Consider the following 21,682-nt stretch of genomic DNA (forward strand, 5'->3'; position numbering starts at 1 on the left):
ATAAAGTGTTTTGGTACATGGAGTGTTGTTCATGACTTTCATTGGGTCAGGTAGGGGATTGGAAGTTATTCTTTTACATTTATTTATTTTTAATGGGAAACCTGTACGTACAAATTTTCAAGATACCAAACTACTGGTTTGAATGAATCAAATTTGTTTTCAGAGGTTCTACTGTATTCAGTTACTATTATTGTTTTCCCTTAGTTTGACACCAGTGAACTTAAAATAGTTTTGGTATCCTGGGACACCAGGACTCATGATGAGAGTACATGATAGTAAGCTGAATTCAGGCAAAAAACAAATGTGTTTGCTTTGTTTCTCAAAACAGTGATGATGCACAAACTAAGTTGGTAATATATCATGTAATGAATAAATCTTTATGCATGCTAAATTATATTATCCATTTTGTTTTGTAGATCACTCATTGGTTTGTAAATGCTGTCACCTGTTGATACAGTGCATCCTAGCCTGCCCCACAGGATTTCTGCTTTTCAGTGCCATTGTAACACAGTCATGAACATAAACTACCTTCCCTACAAACCGAGAAGTTTTCTCACAAAGCCACAAAGTTTGAGGATCCTACAACTTTGAGATCTGATTACCTTAGGTGTCAGTTTAGTTTTCTGTTTTTCTATGTTTGTGGTTTGTATGCATCATGTCTATTCTGTTCACTGTTTCTCTGCTGGACCTGGCAGCCTCTGTTTTCTCCCCCAGAGACCCTTTGTTGGCTCCAGCAACCTTCGGATTGTCCTCCACAGAATCTTAGTTTTGTTTGGTTGATTTCTGTGCCCCTTATTCTAGTGCTTCTTCCCCTACCCTGTTTCGAGTCTGTCTATTTTTCTTTACTCTGAGACATTTTTCTTTACTCCCAGCAACTGGGAACCGCCACTGGAGGGAATTCTGTTGGTTAGCTTAGTTGTCAGATTTCTGTTTTCTAATGTTAGTTTGGGGTTCAGTGTGTTATTACATCTTCTTTTCCTTCAGCTTTTCAGCAGTTCCCCCTCTTTCATATGCCAGTCATTCAAGTGTCTTCTCCCATTGTTCCCATTTGTTTCTTTTCACTGTGCTTCACTTGAAATATCCAAGGTCATTATGTTCTTGCCAGCATCTTGCTTCATTTGTGTCCAACTACATCATAAATAATGACACTACATCTTATATGCAATGCATGATTTTATAATGTGTGCATTGTAAAACCAGTATCACCTGCATGTGAACTACATGTAGTACCTGGACAATCTACCTGAGCTTATTAAACTTTGATTAGTTACATACATTTAGTTAATTAGCAACAGCTGTGCTGATTGTGTTGCAGAATGTCAAACTCAGATGATGATCATTAACATCGGCTTCCTCCAATCTCAAGTGGTTTCTAGGAGGGAATGAGTTTGTGCTGATTGGCAGCGAGTCTCATTATTGTCAAGCTAGTTTTCAGACTTATATTTAAAGATAAGATAATCTGGGCTTTGCATTTTGACTGGTAAACTGAGGCAACTGCACATAAATTAGGAAGAAATGTATATTCTTTGCCTGACAAGTTCATGCTTTAAGCTTCTTCTCCAGTACAATAGCTTGGTTAATGTTGAGCATTCCATCTAAATATGTGTTTTTTCTTGGAAAACGCCTTTGTGAGAGCAGATAATTAGATTTGCCATTACAGAAATAAACACAGGTGTAACTAATAATGCTAATTATGCCTCAGCTTCTGGTAATAAGTGTTGTAATCCAAGCCAGGAAGCCAACGCATACAGTGACAAATGGAGAAATTAGAGAAGGGATTTATCACAGTCATTGCCCAAGACTACTATTAGCAACTAAAGGATTCTTAAGTATAAAAACAATAATTTTTAAATGAGTTTTAAATCAACCATGTCTTTTGTAGTCTGTGAAATCTTAGCATTGGTTATGTTATACAAAATTATATGAGTAACGAAGATGGTGAGGCGAAAGACATAAATTGACATGTAAACTTCAAATTGGTTTGTTTGAGCATCAAAATTCTACTACTTCATGAAAAAAGATGAGCCAAGAGAATGAACATGGTGGCTCAGCGAGCAAAAGGAAGGATAAGTATGAAAGAGAAAAGTAGTGACAGAAAAGAGCATTGGAGTGGAAGGAAGAGGCGGGGCGCTCATTGTGAGCAGGAAGACGGTGTAACAGCTGCTAATCAGATTAGCCCCAGCCTTGGCTGTCTAATGAGCATCCTCCTTTGTGACAGTCATCTTGCGACGCTGTCAGCCATGAACACACGCTCAACAAGATTCTTTATAGCTTGCCTTCTCCACAGTCAGATCAGGGAGGGAATGCATTAAAATGGAACCAAAACAAGAGGGAGAGATAGAGGAGAGGGGAGATGCTGAGGACTCAGTAGGAAAGTTTTATTCATGTGTCAATGTTGCGGATCACAGAGTTCTCCCCTATAATGCTGAAATGTTTCTGTGCCAGAAGGATATGGGTTTCCTCCAGTCCCACACAGTCTCTCCCTGGGCAGATTGTCTGTCTCTCTGTTTTAGTGTCTTGACAACACAAGGTTCCCTTTAAGACTTCAGAGTGATTCAGAGCACAGCTCAACATCAACTCAACTAAAACTGAAGCCAAGGACTGTTAAGATTAATTGCTTTGTGCTTTCTTAAGCTGCACAGACAAGTCAAATCACATGCTGTCGCTGGCTTAGAGAATATGCTTGAGCATATTGCAGGCTAGAGGTTTTTATTAATAAGTGACAATAAGAGAGAGGCGGTGAGAGGTGAAACGGGAAAGAGTCAGAGCTTTTGTCATATTGAGGGTAATGACCTGTCTGGACATCTTCATCATGTCAGTTCGATAATAATCAGAGATGCTGCGGCCATTGCACAAGCAGTCTAACATGGGCTGACATCTAGCTCTTATTTAATTTAGGAGGCAACAGCTTACATTCACTTTGTAATGCTGAATGTTTTATGTGATCCACATAGAAACATTTCCTTTCTTTCTTTTCAGGGGCCTCCAGGACAGCATGGCCCACGAGGTCCTCAGGGACCCCCTGGAGCTGAGGTATCATTTCTAATCACGTATCTGTGTTAGAATTAGGCCATTTGCTAGATTGCACACACAGTTTACACAGATAGTCATTGATCATGATGATAACCCAATATAAAATAATATTATTTCCTTTATTTTAGTTAATACTAACGTGCATTTTAATACATGCTAGTAGCAATGTTTATAACACAGATGCTTTTTCCTCATGAAAACTTTCAAATGGAGCATATGTAGATAATTTGTTGCCAATTAGATAAATCAGTAAATGCATCTAAAACCTTAATTTAATTTTGTAATGCAATCAGCGTAATCAGCATCATCACATATTCAAACTAGCATGCTCATGATACATAAATGTGCATACATTTGCATACTTTTGTCATATTTTAATGATAATGTTTAGTTTTTTATTTGCTTTGTAAAGATGTGAAATGATGGCGCAATATTTTTTATTTTTGTGTTAGAAACCATATGGAAACTCTGTTTTGAGATCCAAAACAGTGGCAATGTAGGCTGAACAAGACTGTATTATAAGATTGTATAAAAGGCTGCATTATCCTAATATCACTTCAGTTGCACCCATTTTTTATCTTCTCGTGACTTTTAACATTTTCTTTAGACTTACTTTTCTCTGCTTTTGAAAATTTAATTATTGAAAAGTATTAGAATGTAATCCCTGTGAAATAGTTATATTTACTGCTCCATGAATCATTAAGAGGCATAAAACTATTATCCCAGAGAGGCAGTTATATTTACCTCTAGTAAAGGCTGTCCCTCTGCAGTCTCTTATATTGCTCAATTATTCAGCAGTCAAATGCAGAGAGCTGTGAGACTCACGCTAGTGCTTTATCACAAGAAACATGGACATGCAGCACTCCAGAGATAGTGCAATCTATAAATAGAATGATACAGAAAAGATAGGAAAGAATGAAAAAGAGTTAGATTCAAGAAAATCTGGTGACAGCAGGGGTTCAGTAGCTCTGTGTGGTTGCCTCTGCCTCAGAAACCCGGTCTAGCATGTACATGCATAAACAAAAACAACTGACGAAAAGATGGGGACCTTTATTATTTAAGCATTATCCATAGACGATACTAGAGCAGCATCTGACTTTCTGTACTTTGTTTGTGTGCTGTTATATTTTTGTTCCAGTTTTAGCATTGCGAGAGCAAAGATGCTGACAAGCAAACAGAAAATACCATAGAATCACATTTTCAGAAATCAAATAAATATTTAAAATCTGCCCTTGTTTTAGTTTAAGTTTTCCTTTTCCCTCACACGCAGGGCCCACCTGGCTTGCCTGGAGGAGTTGGTCAGCCAGGTCTTGTTGGAGAGAAGGTCAGCAGATATATATATATATATATATATATATATATATATGTGTGTGTGTGTGGGTTTGTGTGTTTGTGTGTGTGTGTTAATCAATAGACTGGAGTGGCAGTCTGCATGCTTGTTTCATCATTGAAAATGTTGTCTCTCTGTTGTCAGGGTGAGGATGGAGAAGTAGGTGACCCAGGGGCAGTTGGTGAGCCTGGCCTTCCAGTGAGTGACTGTTCCTTTATTTCCGCATTTCCACATTTTTATGGCTCAGAAGCTAAAACGTGGTTTGTTTGTTTTTTGTACTATCTTCAACATTATAACAATTTTATTTGCAGGGTGCTAAAGGCGACGTGGGTGAAAAAGGCGATGCTGGTCCTCCCGGTGCAGCAGGGCCTCCCGGAACCAGAGGAACACCAGGAGAAGATGGACCTAAAGGCAACCTTGTGAGCAGATCTGTCATTTCCTTACAGCTGGTATAAAGTCAGTCAGTCCTTAAATGTGAATCGAAGGTTTTGATACTGTTTCTCTACTCGTAGGGTCCTCTTGGATTTCCTGGAGATTCTGGTTCCACTGGAGAACCTGGTGTTAATGTAAGAGTTAATGTTTTAATTATTCTATTTAAAATGTTAGGAATTCTGTTATTGATATGTCATTAGAGTTTTTCATATTTATAATTCTTCTCTCAGGGGGTTGATGGTTCACCTGGACACAAAGGAGACAATGGAGAAGTTGGAAAAACAGTAAGCAGTATATCTTTTTTCTATTGTTCCTCTATTTAAGCTCTTAGAAGTCTAGAGGTGCATTTCAACAATGGGGCCTGGAACATGTTTCCCCTGCAACTTAATTAATTTTTATCCAGACTGTTTGTGTGTGTGTTTCCACTATCCAAAACTGAGCAATTTCTTTAAATTATGTATGCTGACACAGAGAGGATCACTCCTCCTAATGCAAAAGTGCCACCGAGATTGTTCTACAGCCATAACTTGTGATTATTTTGGTGTTTACTCCATGAAACTGAATAAAAATTACTTCAAAGTCCGAGGTTGTATGTGATGTTAACAGATCTTTAATAATTAAAGCCTCTGTAACATGTCCCAGAGGAGCATTAACCCCCTACATATACATGCAACAGCACACACTGTTTATTTCAAACAAAAAATCTTTTAATGGTGAACAACAACAATAAGGGGGTTGTGACTGTTTAAATTTGTGTATGGCAAAATCATCCCTATGTGATGATTCAGCTGTGTTTGAGGTTTGAGTTCTTCTTGGTGTCCCTGTTTATGTTCCCTTGTTGTGGTTATTTCAGTTCGTTCATAGTAGATCAGGTTTTTGCCTCATTCATGTGTTTTTGATATTTCTGTTACTTCCCTGGATTTCTCTGTGTTCCTATTCATCTGTACTAATTAACCGTCTTCCTTCAGTTGTTCTGCGATTTCCCTGCCACCAGCTGCTCCACATTGAACACGATTAACTCTTCTTGTTGATTGGTCATTTCTCCAACCTGCCTGTATTCGAACTCTGATTTTCATTGCTCATCACTGGATCCATGTTCTACTCTATGTTCATTGCCTTGATTTTCCTGTTTTCTACCTACTCCATGTCTGTGTTCCATGTCCTGCTTTCATGAAAGTTTACCAGTTCAGGTGTCTCATTATGACCATTGTTAACCAGTGTTGACTCTGTGTTTACTATCTCCACCTTCATGTATGCTGAATTTTTAAAAGAATTCCCATGGAGATTCTGAAAGGACCATCTTCTAGAGTAGATTTATTGTTAATTGCACCTTAGGGGAAAGTCTGTTGCATAATGAAAAAAATGGAATACATCCTCTTTAATTGTCACAGTGTAAGGTGGATGGTTCTGTTTTGACTTGTACAATTTTTATGCAGGGACCACCAGGAGCCTCTGGAGAGCCTGGCCCTCCTGGCCCTCCTGGTCGGAGGGTGAGATTAATATGTTGTGTCTATATAAATGTTTTTAGCTATATTGTGTGCTTACTAATAGCTAATATCTTCAACCACAGTCTCAACCACATTAATTATTATCTCTTTTAGGGTCATGTTGGTGCTGCAGGAACAGAGGGAAAACAAGGCATGAAAGGAGTAAAAGTAAGATATATAATGTTACACTTAGTGTCTGTATGCTATACTTTTTATTTATTCTTTTACTCATCACTTACCTTTGTTCCTCTTTGTTCTTTTGCTCCAAAGGGAGGCCAAGGAACTCAGGGTCCAGTGGGAAAGTCAGGGCCAGTAGGACCCCAAGGCCATCCAGGAAGGCCTGGTCCAGAAGGTCTTCGAGGCATTCCAGGTCCTGCGGTTAGTATTGGTGGACCACAGAAGCAAAATATTGTTTACCCATTGGTTCACTATTTCTATGTCACCATGATAATGTTTACCTCACATTACTGCTTTGAAGGGCGAACAAGGTTTGAATGGACCACCAGGACAAACTGGACCACCTGGGCCAATAGTAAGATGATTGAACATTTTATTAAATGAGAGACTTTTCCATAGTGATGATCATTAGTTTTCTTCTGTAAAATAAAAATATTTAGAATGTACAGCACTGCTGTAACCGACCAACTCTTTACACCATTTTAGGGTCCACCAGGACTACCTGGAATAAAAGGAGATCCTGGAAAAAAAGGAGAAAAAGTGAGTGTACAGCTATTAATGGTCAGGACTATATGTTCTAATCAGAACTCAGAGAACATTGGTGATGAAGCATTTTTTCTGTCTGCAGGGCCATGGAGGGTTGATTGGTTTAATTGGACCCCCAGGAGAACTTGGTGAGAAAGGTGACAGAGGCCTGCCAGGAAATCAAGGTTTGCAAGGATCTAAAGGAGATGAGGTAACTGGCAATCTGTCACATTATGATGCACTAGATGTACATACTTCCCTACAAATAAAGATAATTTATCTGGCAATGAATGATTGTATTAAATCCTAGGGTGTGGTTGGTCCATCTGGTCCAATCGGCCCCCCAGGTTCACCTGGACTGTCTGTAAGTGGCTTAACTTTTACACCCTCTTGCTCTTCCTGCATAAGTGAATATGTAATTTTCATTATTCAACATAGTTTGTTCTTTACATACTAAATAAATATCATATTAAAATTTCCTCTCAGAATTTATTTTCGTTGAATACATCTCTGAGAATCTCCAGAGAACAAGTCAAAAATAGGAAAAAATAACGACCAATGATTACCACCTTACAATTGTTGCAAAGCAAATGTCTGGTGGATATTTAGCAGCACTGGAATAATCCCATATTTTTAACGTAAATGGTTTTGTTCTTTTACATGTACTTGTTTTTATCATTAGTTATTCATTATCTCATCTCCTAGGGTGCAGCTGGTGAGAAGGGATCTAAGGGGGAGACAGTAAGTATTGTAACCTTTTTTATTTATGCATTCACACCTCTTCTTGAAAAGCAGCTGCTAGGAGCATATGCTGGGGACAAAGGAGAAAGTACATTTGTTGGCTTGACTGTTCCATGCTTCCTAATCACTATTCACTGCTGTGTTTACTACATATCTTTTGAAAAAAAACTTGCCTTTGGTTGTTTTTTTTCTATTAGAGCCATTTAATAGGATTGTAGTCTGCTGTGTGTGATATTGTTGAAAAAACCCATATTCTGACAGTGCGCCACGGCTTTGACCGCAGAGTGCTGATGCACACAGCTGGAAAATCCTATAAGAAGAAGCTATACAGTATCTGCGTGGATAAATTCAGGATTTAGACAAAAGGTGTGAGAGAGGCCTGGGGTGAAATGAGGCCGACCCAGTCCCTTGTCCCTGTCTTTATTCTAGGGCTTTGTTGGTCCCAGAGGAGATCCAGGGCATGTTGGTCCTCCGGGACCCCCGGTGAGCACCTCGGATGATCAACTCCATGACAGGCTGATTTCAGCCTAACTGTCTTCTTCATGATTCCCTTTTTTTACTGTTTTCCCAACCTTCAGGGACTCCCTGCAACATTTGTTCAACCGCTGCCAGTTCGTGAGGGGAGGAGGAAAAGACAAAGGCACTCAGATGAGGCAGGTGGAGCAATCTCATTGATGGAGGAAGATGTCCATTTTAACGCGGAGTTCCTCCAGGGAGATCAGCCTCTGGAAGATGTTGAGGGAATGGAGGAGGTCTTTGCCACCCTCTCTTCCATGAAGAATGAAGTGGAGCTCATGAGAAAGCCTCTAGGAACCTTTGAAAGCCCTGCCAGGACCTGCAAAGAGCTCATAATGGTTCAGCCTGACTACAAAGATGGTTAGAAAATAATATATGTTATATCTGACAGCATTTTAACACTTAAGCTTAATCTGAAAAACATTTCTTCAAAAATGAAAAATCTTTAGGTATTAGTTTCATATTGTGATTGTCTCAACATTTGGCATTTTAGGAGAGTACTGGATAGATCCTAACCAGGGCTGTCACAGAGATTCCATAAAGGTCTTCTGTAACTTTACAGCCTTTGGAGAAACCTGTCTCCAACCAGACAAAAGGATTGAGATGGTGAGCTTTCAGTCTCTTCTTCTTTATCATTATAAAGTAGGCTTCATGGTGTTATTCTAATAAAAACTTTTATCGCTTGGTCCAAAAACTTTAACAAGCATCCTTTGTCTGTCCTCTGTGTGCCCAGCTTAAATTATCATCATGGAACAAGGAGAAACCAGGAAGCTGGTTTAGTCAATACAGGAGGGGCAAAAAGGTAAAATAACTTCACAAATAGAATTTATCAATCATCACCTTTGTAGAAACTTACATCTTACAAAAAAAACTTAAGGTAATCAACTGAGGCTTTTTAAGTGATATCTGTGCATAAGAGTGTGTAGGCAAATTGTTTCATGAAGACACATTTGTTGGCAACTTTTCCGCTTAATAAAATAATAATTTGTTTCACCCTGAAAAGTGATTAATTTAAAATGGATGTCTTTTATTTGTCATATGTAAAATTGATATGTTTGATTAGCAAAAGTATACTAAAATAGTATTGACATATTTGTTGGTGCTTGTTGAGTAAGGCTGTACAATACAGGTCCTTCTCAAAATATTAGCATATTGTGATAAAGTTCATTATTTTCCATAATGTCATGATAAAAATTTAACATTCATATATTTTAGATTCATTGCACACTAACTGAAATATTTCAGGTCTTTCATTGTCTTAATACAGATTATTTTGTCATACAGCTCATGAAAACCCAAAATTCCTATCTCACAAAATTAGCATATCATTAAAAGGGTCTCTAAACGAGCTATGAACCTAATCATCTGAATCAACGAGTTAACTCTAAACACCTGCAAAAGATTCCTGAGGCCTTTAAAACTCCCAGCCTGGTTCATCACTCAAAACCCCAATCATGGGTAAGACTGCCGACCTGACTGCTGTCCAGAAGGCCACTATTGACACCCTCAAGCAAGAGGGTAAGACACAGAAAAAATTTCTGAACGAATAGGCTGTTCCCAGAGTGCTGTATCAAGGCACCTCAGTGGGAAGTCTGTGGGAAGGAAAAAGTGTGGCAGAAAACGCTGCACAATGAGAAGAGGTGACCGGACCCTGAGGAAGATTGTGGAGAAGGGCCGATTCCAGACCTTGGGGGACCTGCGGAAGCAGTGGACTGAGTCTGGAGTAAAAACATCCAGAGCCACCGTGCACAGGCGTGTGCAGGAAATGGGCTACAGGTGCAGCATTTCCCAGACCTGGGCTACAGAGAAGCAGCACTGGACTGTTGCTCAGTGGTCCAAAGTACTTTTTTCGGATGAAAGCAAATTCTGCATGTCATTCGGAAATCAAGGTGCCAGAGTCTGGAGGAAGACTGGGGAGAAGGAAATGCCAAAATGCCAGAAGTCCAGTGTCAAGTACCCACAGTCAGTGATGGTCTGGGGTGCCGTGTCAGCTGCTGGTGTTGGTCCACTGTGTTTTATCAAGGGCAGGATCAATGCAGCTAGCTATCAGGAGATTTTGGAGCAGTTCATGCTTCCATCTGCTGAAAAGCTTTATGGAGATGAAGATTTCATTTTTCAGCACGACCTGGCACCTGCTCACAGTGCCAAAACCACTGGTAAATGGTTTACTGACCATGGTATCACTGTGCTCAATTGGCCTGCCAACTCTCCTGACCTGAACCCCATAGAGAATCTGTGGGATATTGTGAAGAGAACGTTGAGAGACTCAAGACCCAACACTCTGGATGAGCTAAAGGCCGCTATCGAAGCATCCTGGGCCTCCATAAGACCTCAGCAGTGCCACAGGCTGATTGCCTCCATGCCACGCCGCATTGAAGCAGTCATTTCTGCAAAAGGATTCCCGACCAAGTATTGAGTGCATAACTGTACATGATTATTTGAAGGTTGACGTTTTTTGTATTAAAAACACTTTTCTTTTATTGGTCGGATGAAATATGCTAATTTTGTGAGATAGGAATTTTGGGTTTTCATGAGCTGTATGCCACAATCATCCGTATTAAGACAATGAAAGACCTGAAATATTTCAGTTAGTGTGCAATGAATCTAAAATATATGAATGTTAAATTTTCATCATTACATTATGGAAAATAATGAACTTTATCACAATATGCTAATATTTTGAGAAGGACCTGTATACCCGTACTCGTTGTCTTCCGCTTCATCTGGGACCGGGTCGTGGGGGCAGCAAACTCAGCACAGACGCCCAGACGTCCCTCTCCCCAGACACCTCCTCCAGCTCCTCCGGGGGGAGCCCAAGGCATTCCCAGGCCAGCCGAGAGACATAGTCCCTCCAGCGTGTCCTGGGCCATCCCCTGGGCCTCCTCCTGGTGGGACGTGCCTGGAATACCTCCCGAGGAAGGCGTCCAGGAGGCATCCGGTATAGATGCCCGAGCCACCTCAACCGGCTCCTCTCGATGTGGAGGAGCAGCGGCTCTACTCGGAGCCCCTACCGGATGGCCAAGTTACTCACCCTATCTCTAAGGGAGTGCCCGGCCACCCTACGGAGGAAGCTCATTTCAGCCGCCTGTATCCGGGATCTTGTTCTTTCAGCCATGACCCAAAGTTCATGGCCATAGGTGAGGGTAGGAACATAGACCGACCGGTAAATCGAGAGATTCGCTTTTCGGCTCAGCTCTCTCTTCACCACAACGGACTGGCACAGCGCCCCCATTACTGCAGCAGCCACACCGATCCGTCTGTCGATCTCCCGCTCCATTCTTCCCTCACTCGTGAACAAGACCCTGAGATACTTAAACTCCTCCACTTCAGGCAGGAACTTCCCTCCAACCTGAAGAGGACAAGCCACCCTTTTCCGGTTGAGAACCATGGCCTCGGACTTGGAGGAGCTGATTTTCATCCCAGCCGCTTCACACTCAGCTGCGAACCGCCCCAGTGCGTGCTGTAGGTCTTGGCTAGAGGGGGCCAGCAGGACCACGTCATCTGCAAAAAGAAGAGACGAAATCCTCTGGTCCCCAAACCAGACCCCCTCCAGCCCTTGGCTGCACATGGAAATCCTGTCCATAAAAGTTATGAACAGGACCGGTGACAAAGGGCAGCCCTGCCGGAGTCCAACATGCACCAGGAACAGGTCCGACTTAGTGCCGGCAATGCGAACCAAACTCCTGCTCCGCTTGTACAGAGACCGGATGGCCCTTAGTAAAGGGCCCCCGATTCCATACTCCTGGAGCACCCAGGGCATCACGAGGGACACAGTCGAATGCTTTCTTCAGGTCCACAAAACACATGTGGACCGGTTGGGCAAACTCCCATGAACCCTCGAGTGCCCTGCAGAGTTTGTAGAGCTGGTCCAGTGTTCCACGGCCGGGACGAAAACCACACTGCTCCTCCTGAAGCTGGGGTTCGACTATCGGCCGGACTCTCCTCTCCAATACCCTGGCGTAGGCCTTACCAGGGAGGCTGAGGAGTGTGATCCCCCTGTAGTTGGAACACACCCTGCGGTCACCCTTCTTATGTAGGGGGACCACCACCCCAGTCTGCCAATCAAGAGGCACTGTCCCCGTCCGCCACGCAATGTTGAAGAGGCGTGTCAACCATGACAGCCCCACAACATCCAGAGACTTGAGGTACTCAGGGCAGATCTCATCCAACCCCGAAGCCTTGCCACCGCGGAGCTTTTTTACCAACTCGGTGACTTCAGCCTGGGTGATGAAAGAGTCCAACCCCGAGTCCCCAGCCTCTGTTTCCACCAGGGAATGCGTGATGGCAGGATTGAGGAGATCCTCGAAGTACTCCTTCCACCGCCCGATAATGTCCCCAGTCGAGGTCAGCAGCTCCCCACCCCCACTGTAAACAGTGTTGGCGAAGCACTGCTTCCCCCTCCTGAGGCGCCGGACGGTTTGCCAGAATCGCTTCGGGGCCAACCGGTAGTCCTTCTCCATGGCCTCACCGAACTCCTCCCAGGTCCGAGTTTTTGCCTCTGCCACTGCCAGGGCCGCAGCACGCTTGGCCCCACGGTACCCGTCAGCCGCCTCAGGAGTCCCACAAGCCAACCACAGCCGATAGGACTCCTTCTTCAGCTTGACATCGTCCCTTACTGCCGGTGTCCAACAGCGGGTTCGGAGATTGCCGCCACAACAGGAACCGCAGACCTTACGGCCACAGCTACGGGCGGCAGCATCGACACGGAGAACATGGTCCACTCAGACTCTATGTCTCCAACATCCCTCGGAATCTGGTCAAAGCTCTCCCGGAGGTGAGAGTTGAATACATCCCTGGCCAAGGGGTCCGCCAGACATTCCCAGCAGATCCTCACTATGCGCTTGGGCCTGCCGAGTCTGTCCGGCTTTCTCCTCCCCCAGCGGATCCAACTCACCACCAGGTGGTGATCAGTGGACAGCTCAGCCCCTCTCTTCACCCGAGTGTCCAAAACATGCAGCCGAAGGTCTGATGATACGACAACAAAGTTGATCATTGACCTCCTGCCTAGGGTGTCCTGGTGCCAAGTGCACTGATGGACACCCTTATGTTTGAACATGGTGTTCATTATGGACAATCCGTGACTAGCACAGAAGTCCAATAACAAAACACCGCTCGGATTCAGATCAGGGAGGCCATTCCTCCCGATCACGCCTCTCCAGGTGTCACTGTCGTTTCCCACTTGGGCGTTGAAGTCCCCCGGCAGAATAATGAAGTCCCTGGGAGGGGCACTATCCAGCACCCCCGACGGTGACGCCAAGAAGGCCGGGTACTCCGCACTACCACTTGGCCCATAGGCTGAAATGATAGTCAGAGACCTCTCCCCAACCCGAAGGCACAGGGATGCGACCCTCTCATCCACTGGTGTAAACCCCAACACTAGACGGCTGAGCTGGGGGGCGAATAGCAAACCCACCCCAGCCCGCCGCCTCTCCCCGTGGGCCACTCCAGAGTAGAAGAGAGTCCAGCCCCTCTCGAGGAGATGGGTTCCAGAGCCCACGCTGTGCGTGGAGGCGAGCCCGACTATTTCTAGTCGATATCTCTCGACCTCCCGCACAAGCTCAGGCTCCTTCCCCCCAGCGAGGTGACATTTCACGTCCCTAGAGCCAGCCTAAGCATCCGGGGATCGGGCCGCTGAGGTCTCCACCTTCGTCCGCTACCTTCGTCCGCTACCTTCGTCCGCCAGTATTAGTGTACACTATTGATATTGCAAAGAACTGCTTAAACTGCAATAAATATTGTGTAGTTGTGTAAATAGTGTAGTTATCGAGGCTTTCTGGATCCCAATGAAGATATTAAATGAGATGATATGTGCTCTTTATTGCAGCAGAAAATGCTTTTTAGAACAGCATGAAGATGTTGTGGTAAAGTCATTAACAAACTACAACTACATTGTTTTCTTTTGCCTAAAAGATGTAGTGAGATGTATTTTCATGTAAACAACAAGGAATTTCCTTTTTTCCAGTTGCTGGAAAGATTATCAGTATTTTAATTATGTTTCAAATGAACCCAAAGCAGTTAGACAAATATGATTTATTCCAAGTCATATTACATTTGCAACAAGTACAGTTAGACATAGCGACATTAAGGCTTAATTTTACCTACAATTTTTGCGACTGCAAAATAACTACCGTTTCCACTGAGCTACAGCCGCCCCCATGCTGTAAGGTAGTTTGGTAGTGTGTGATGATAGATGTCCATGCTGAAGGTAAAGGCAACAAATCCATCTCCAAGCAGCTTCATGTTTCTGTGATCACAGCTCTCAATATTATAAAAAGTTAAATGTTCAGATGATTGCAGCCAGCCTACCAGGATGTAGAATTGCAACACCAGGTGGATCAGACAGTGTGTGGATGGTAGAAACGGAGTCAAGGAAAGCTTCAAAATGTATTTAAACTAAGGTACAGCATTTTTCAGATGGCATCATTTGTTGCTTTTTGAACCCACAATGGACTCCATATAAGAAGACATTGGGTAGGTGGGGTCAACTGGCTCCACCAGACACATAAGAAAGCTAGACTGGAATTTGCATAAATGTATATTGTCAATTCCCAGTTTATCCTGGGAGAGAATCCTTTAAAATTATGAGACAAAGCTAGAGTTGTTTTTTTTTTTTTTTTGACCAATCACATTGGTTCTATGTTAACATAAAGAAAAAGGACACAACATTATACCTTGAAACATGGAGAGTGTTTGGTTTTGTTTGAGTGCAAAGGTGCTACATATGGCCAGGAAATTTGTGAAGGGTACATTGAAGTCTTGGGATTGTCAAGATATCCTGGAGCAAAACATGGTCCCTAGAGTCAGAAAGTTCAGCCTCAGTCAGTAGTCCTTCATCAGTACAGTAGACCTAAAACATACAACTAAAAAAGCTCAGGAATAGGTGAGAAACAGACATTGAACTCGTCCTCAATGAATCAAGACATAAATCCTTTTCAGCTGTGGAAAGATCTAAAAATTGTAATGTGGAGACGCCACACGTCAAACCTGAGATGGCTTAAGCAGTTTGCTAAGAAAGAGTGGGTCAAACTTAATGCTGGCAATTTTTGACGTCTCATTGTGAAGTACAAAGAATACTTGTTGGCAGTGATTGCCACCAAAGGTACTGCTAAAAAATATTTAATTAAGACTACTATCCAATTTTCATTTGTTTAATTTTTATAAATTTACAGCTGAATAGATAGTCAGTCAGTCAGTCATTTTCTACCGCTTATTCCATAGTGGGTCGCGGGGGAGCTGGTGCCTATCTCCAGCAGTCTATGGGCGAGAGGCGGGGTACACCCTGGACAGGTCGCCAGTCCATCGCAGGGCAACACACAAACAACCATGCACACACTCATTCATACACCTGAATAGATAATGAAAAACAAAGTCTGATTTTTATTAAATGTGGAATAAACAAGGAGTTTTCATTACATTTCTGTAATGTCAATTTCAAGTAATTTCAAAAAAGTTGTATTTTTTTAATCTTAAGTTTGATATTGTAGGGTACCAGCAAATATGTCAGCATCTGTATGTTTGTGTCTTTGACTCTATAATGTTTTCCTTTGTCTATAAATATGCTCGATGTATAATTTAGTTGGACCTATAAGATTATTGTTCCATTAAGCAGCTGATTGGACATTGGCAGCGACTGAATTCAGCTGTCAGAATAATTCACATAAATACACTGTGCAGCTGTGCCCCTTTGACAAGCATTCATGGCTTCTCATGTGCAGCAGCTCGAAGGTCTCATAACTCTCCCACTTTTTTGTGAAAACCTGTTTTGTGCTTGTTTTTATTGCTTTTCTATTAAAATTAATCAAGCACGCTTTTTATTTCCCCTCCACTTCAGTACACTAATGCTTACATTTGTGTGTCTTTCAGTTTTCTTACATTGACAGGGGTGGTAACCCTGTGCATGTAGTTCAGCTGACCTTCCTGAAGCTGCTAAGTGCCACAGCAAAGCAGCGATTCACCTATACCTGTCAGAATTCAGCTGGCTGGTTTGACAGCACCTCCCGCTCCTACCAGCATGCTCTCCGCTTCCAGGGCAGCAATGATGAGGAGTTGACACAAGCCAAGAGTCCCTTCATTACAGCAGTGCATGATGGATGCCAGGTCAGTGCTGGCAGGTGTCAAGGAAAAAGACAGGCTGCACAAAGTGAAATTAGCATTAATGAGAGTAATGTGCATGTCGAGTGTTACTTTTGTCAGCTGGATTTAATACATTTGTAACCATCAAATCCCAAACCTGATTAGCAATTCTAGCTAAAGGTGGGTGGAACTTGTTAGTGAAATTAACCAAAGAAGATGCTAATGATGATTTCGAATTTTCTCCTTTAGTCCCGCAAAGGCCAGGAAAGGACCATTTTAGAGATTGTCTCCCCCTCCGCAGAGCTGCTCCCTATTATAGATGTTGCTCCAGCAGACTTTGGCAGCAACAGCCAGAAGTTTGGATTCCAAGTTGGACAAGTATGCTTCAATGGCTAACACATCAGCAGCAACTAACACATAAGACATTCACAATATGATTTCAACAAAAGAAACTGGACTGGCCATACAGTGTCAAGTTTTCCATTGTGGCACTCTGGTTTATTATTTGAGACTCTTCAGCACTCTTTCCAATATTTGTGTAAGAAGAATTGCAAGAAATAACATATGCAACAATGGGCACAAAGCACATTTATTAAAGGGAATTATTACAGTTAGAAATATTTAATTTCTTTTAATCTTTTCTTGTGGGCTATAAATGACTTTCTGGATTTAGAAGGAGTACTCCACTCCGCAATACGGAAGCAGTAGCAGTCATAAACATTCTGGATCTGTCCAATCAGCGTCTTTTTTTACTGCAGCATGGGACAGTTGGACTTTCCAGATAAGTGAACTACTCGCCTTCTAGCCTCTTCCAAAATCCAAGACTGAATAAATCTGAATTGCAATACTCATTTGCATATTTGAATTTCTCAATAATGACATTTGTGGAGTAGTTGTGAACCGGCAGAGCATATTAATTCCCTACCAGCAATATAATTACATCTCTATGTGCAGGGGTGATAAATTGTCCTTTTTACCCTTCAACTGCAGTTTGCTCAATGAATTACCTTGCTGTGTATTCATTAGGTGTAGTGAGCTGTTGAACCCAAAACTTACTTGAACAAAAAAGGCTGTTTTCTTTTATGGACTGCTTCCATCCATGGCCTTCCTAACAAGGTTTTTGAGCCCTCCGTGTTTCTGCCGACCATAGTTTTGTTTGTATCAACAAAGGTAAATAACCACTGAGGGTGGCAATATTTTGACAGATTAATTAAGAACATGTCTATTATAATATTCTCTAGTCTAAACTAGAAACCTTTATACCAAGAAACATTTCATGCATCTCCTGGGAGCAGATTTGCTGACATGACCTGTTTAATTTTCATTGTCTGACTGATTTTCTGTGTCGTCTTCTTTTTCTTTGGGCTTGTGTGTGCACATCTGTTTTTTCCTTTCTTTTCTTTGTTCACATGCTGAATTTTGGACAGACAGCACTGTTATTCAGGCACAATTTGCTCTTCTCTGGTGCTACAGATGATTCTGTTATTTTTGTGTTGCTATGTCTGTGTGTCTCCGTGGGCAGGAACATAGCACTGGAGAGTGAATGTTATTGCTATTTGAGCAACACGAAACACCCGAACAGGGTTTGGGACTTGCGCTACAGGTATTTCTTTTTATTTGCACATCTTCTGGTTGATTGTGTCATTTTCACAGAGCCAGCAAAAGCAGACACTGAACTGTTCAGCGCAACATGGTTGATTGCTCTTAAAGGAAAAATCCACTCGTAAGCCAATTTTAGATTCTGATGTGGCAAGGAATCTTAGAAACAGAACCAAGTATCCCAAACAGAGATGGCAATATCTTTGAAATAGAACTTAAAATATAATGTGATTTGAAAACTTACATTCTAATAAACTCCCTATAAATGGCGATTACATCAAGGTGACATAGACTCTCATATAGTCTAAACATCCTTGTTGAAATGCCAGTTTTTTGTGATGTGGGATATGAGAGCATGATAAATAAACTTTTTCCACATATAATGTGACATTTGTCCTGTACAATGAAATTTTAGTACAACCAAATCTGTTATAAGGGAAAAAAAGTGCACCTGGTTGCACTCTGGCTTCCTACCATATCTTGCAGGTTACTATGAGGGCATCTCTTGTCTACATTCCCCTGCAGGAGAAACCATAAATTGATGTTTAAAACTTGTTCTAGACTCTGGCGAGCACATTCCAGAACTTTAATTGTCTTCCCATTAAGTCATTCTTTTCTTTGATTGGGATATATGCTTGGACTCACTGTGATGTTAAAAAACTAAATTTCTCCTCTTCCTGAAATACCTAGCAGAGACCTGAAGGTTTTGGGCCAAAGCTGAATGGTACTTGGTCCATAACTTCATCCACCCTCAAAGAAAAAAACCTCAGATCCATCTGAAGAGAAGTAACTCCAGTGCATTATGTTGCTACCACCATATATAGTTCTTTTCATCAGATCATAACACATTCCCCTATAGGTTTTGGGAAAAAAGGACTGTTTTTAACCCTACTCCTTAGGAGGAGTAGCAAATTGCTGTCACATCTAGGATCCAACCTAGTTAGACGTTCATTCAGATCCTTCAGTGTTGCGGCTATGACCAACTTCAGTCTCTTTTTTTCATCAAGTTTAAAGTAAAGTTTAGTTTTTTCCTGTTGTGAAATTTTTTCTCCAATTTCTTTTTTACTGCCTTCACAGTGTAATGCTATTGATAATGTTTATTTGCATGCTTCTCCTCACTGATGCCTTTTTTACAAATTCTATCCTTTTGATTCTTTGTACCTTGTTTGCAAACTATGGCTTTAGCTTAAGAATGCAAATAATCAAAGGTGAGGAAAGTCCAATTTGGAAAGCTAAATTGTGTTTAATTTCTATCAGTTTTAATGCAAGTCAAGACTGACTTCTGAGATTAAATCAAATGCTTTAACAAAGTATTAGCCTGAAAGTGTTGATCAAGGTTAGCACTGGTTCTTCTTTTTATATTTTTTCCTATATATATTTTTCCCACTGTAATTGTATAGGATACATGTTACAGTATATGTGAAAAGATTTAATGATTTATCAAAGTCTCATTTTTATTTTACATCTCCAAACTTTAAAATGTTTACGTCATAAGAGCATTTCATACACTTTGTTTCAATGTACTGGATTAGATATGAAATGGAGATGTGAGATAATACAGAGATAACTAATGCCTCTGAATTTCATTTTGTTGGCTAATTATATCTCAAGGAAATTAAATTTCTCAGTGTTTGACTACCTCCTCTGACTCAAAAAGTGTGTTAAGAGCATGTGTAATTATAATATTCAGTCCTGCTGTTCTGTTTGTTTGATGACATTTATTTAGTACAGTTGTTTCCTTCTTCCTCTCCTGCCACACACTGCCCCACTTGTTTATAGTGTTATTGTACTAAATTTATAAACTGTACAGTTCTTCCTATGACTTTATAACCAATAGCGAATTGCCTGCAATTTAAAACAAAATGCATTTTTCAAAAGTTGATGTGCAAATAAAGACCCTACAAGATTTTTTCCTCTCTTTCCTTATTTTATCAAGTAACCATACAACATGTTTTTTGTATCAAATAAACATACAGCACTTTTGGAAAAACATCCAGCTTGTCTGAATCTGACTGCCTGCAATTTGTTGTGACAGTGTAGTTCTTCATTTCCAATGAGCTCTGGAATATTCACTCAACAAGCTGCAATCAGAAACCCCACAGAATCAATGTAATGAAGTCTGATTTGCTCCCCAGTTCATTTATTTCAATTAGCTTTGTTTCAGTCCTCGAGAGGAAAGGCGGTAAGAAGACAGATGTGAGGGACGTGTTTGAAGATGAATGGTGAGAACAAACAACCATGTCTGTAATGAAATGACTGAAGATAAGATATGTTGTTGTGGCCTTGCCAGTGGAGATAGCAAGAGGTTTACAGATAGATTCTCATTTAAAGTAGACAAAAAGACACTTTCAGACTCTTGCCGATACACAACACATGCATGTTTACATGCCCACAAGCACATGCTTTGCTTTTTTGCCCCAAGTCCTGGTACAAGTCAGGGCTTTCATCTCCTTTAGGGACCAATGTTTAAAGTTAGCATCAATGTCAAAGTAAAGGTTGCTATGTTTTCCTTTCATTTTTCCTCTATCTTTGTCTAAATTTAATTTTAACTTGACTAAACTCTTGGCCAGGAAAGGTCATCTGTTTCCACCACCTTCAAATATTAATTGCAGAAACACAGTGACAGACAGTATGGTATTTCAACAGTACAATGGCCTTTTTCCTTGTCCACAAATATTGCTCCACTATTGCTGTGACACTGCAGATCCAACTTGTTTTATGTAATGTATAAAATATTCCTGCCAGGATCATTGCAGTGCTATGTACTAAAATTATTTCTGACAGCTTCGAAACTATAAAAATAAATTTACAATTAAGCTTTGCTTTTCAAATATGTACAGGCAGTGAGATAGGCACTTCATCTGTCTTATCTGAGGGTTAATTTCTGGGAAAGCTTTTAGGAGCTTTGTGAAATTGCTCTGTCATATGAGCAAATAAGCGTTTTGGACTAACACTTACTAAATACACAGCATAAAGACAGAAAACATCAGATCTTTTTTTTTGTTTCATTCTTTTTATTCAAGGATGTGTCATTATATAACAGAGTTCTGAAAACATATTTACCCCCTTACATATTTCTTCTGTTTTTGCCTTTTTGTCATAATTAAGTTTTAGATCATCAAATAAATTTTGGTATTAGATAAAGATAACATGAATAAATACCAAAGTGCAGTTTTCAAATGATTGTTTTTTTAATAAGGGGAAAAATATCTAAACAAGTCAACCCATAGGTGAAAGAGTAATCATTACCCTTGTTCAATTACTAATTAAGAGCAAATAATCAAATTTTTTGGGGTTCATTTTCATAAACCGCACCTAGTAATCATAAATCAAAAAGTTAAGCAGAACCTGTTTGGCAACATGAATTAAGCTAAAATGCCTCCAAAAGCAACACATCATGCCCTAATGTAAAGAAATTCAAAAACAGATGAGAAGTCATTAACATATATCTTTTTGGAAAGGTTTACAAATGTACTTTGGGTTGCAGAAGATTGCAGTAGGAGCTATTAGACACAAATAAAGAACAAACAGAACAGTGGTGAATTTTTCATGAATTGCTTCTTACCAAAATTACTTTGAAAACACATAAACAGCTCTTCCAGTAGCAACCAAAATAAACCAGAACAACATCTAAAGCAATGTGTACCTCAAATGCCTGAGTCTAAGTCAGTGTTCATGATTCAGCAATAAGAATGAATGCATCAACGGAAATGTCGAGGTGAAAACAACTTCTAACCAAAGAAGAACACAAAGACTCATCCCAGAATTA

The 21,682-nt window shown here is 41.0% G+C and overlaps 1 protein-coding gene across 1 annotated transcript in view; it reads left to right on the forward strand.

The window, feature by feature from the left end:
* The window catches only part of LOC124864162 (collagen alpha-1(V) chain-like), a 74,476-nt gene extending 54,655 nt beyond the window's left edge, over positions 1 to 19,821 (forward strand). The window contains exons 47-66 of the mRNA XM_047358828.1: positions 2,980 to 3,033; positions 4,304 to 4,357; positions 4,508 to 4,561; positions 4,675 to 4,782; positions 4,876 to 4,929; positions 5,026 to 5,079; positions 6,232 to 6,285; positions 6,397 to 6,450; positions 6,553 to 6,660; positions 6,761 to 6,814; positions 6,946 to 6,999; positions 7,088 to 7,195; positions 7,295 to 7,348; positions 7,690 to 7,725; positions 8,155 to 8,208; positions 8,304 to 8,601; positions 8,735 to 8,847; positions 8,975 to 9,043; positions 16,105 to 16,338; positions 16,564 to 19,821. Coding sequence (XP_047214784.1) covers positions 2,980 to 3,033; positions 4,304 to 4,357; positions 4,508 to 4,561; positions 4,675 to 4,782; positions 4,876 to 4,929; positions 5,026 to 5,079; positions 6,232 to 6,285; positions 6,397 to 6,450; positions 6,553 to 6,660; positions 6,761 to 6,814; positions 6,946 to 6,999; positions 7,088 to 7,195; positions 7,295 to 7,348; positions 7,690 to 7,725; positions 8,155 to 8,208; positions 8,304 to 8,601; positions 8,735 to 8,847; positions 8,975 to 9,043; positions 16,105 to 16,338; positions 16,564 to 16,710 — 1,815 coding nt within the window. The 3' untranslated portion in view covers positions 16,711 to 19,821. The remainder of the gene's footprint in view (positions 1 to 2,979; positions 3,034 to 4,303; positions 4,358 to 4,507; positions 4,562 to 4,674; positions 4,783 to 4,875; positions 4,930 to 5,025; positions 5,080 to 6,231; positions 6,286 to 6,396; positions 6,451 to 6,552; positions 6,661 to 6,760; positions 6,815 to 6,945; positions 7,000 to 7,087; positions 7,196 to 7,294; positions 7,349 to 7,689; positions 7,726 to 8,154; positions 8,209 to 8,303; positions 8,602 to 8,734; positions 8,848 to 8,974; positions 9,044 to 16,104; positions 16,339 to 16,563) is intronic.
* Positions 19,822 to 21,682: the final 1,861 nt, after the last annotated feature.

This window comes from Girardinichthys multiradiatus, chromosome Y, assembly GCF_021462225.1.
Source record: "Girardinichthys multiradiatus isolate DD_20200921_A chromosome Y, DD_fGirMul_XY1, whole genome shotgun sequence".
Classification (NCBI taxonomy): domain Eukaryota; kingdom Metazoa; phylum Chordata; class Actinopteri; order Cyprinodontiformes; family Goodeidae; genus Girardinichthys; species Girardinichthys multiradiatus.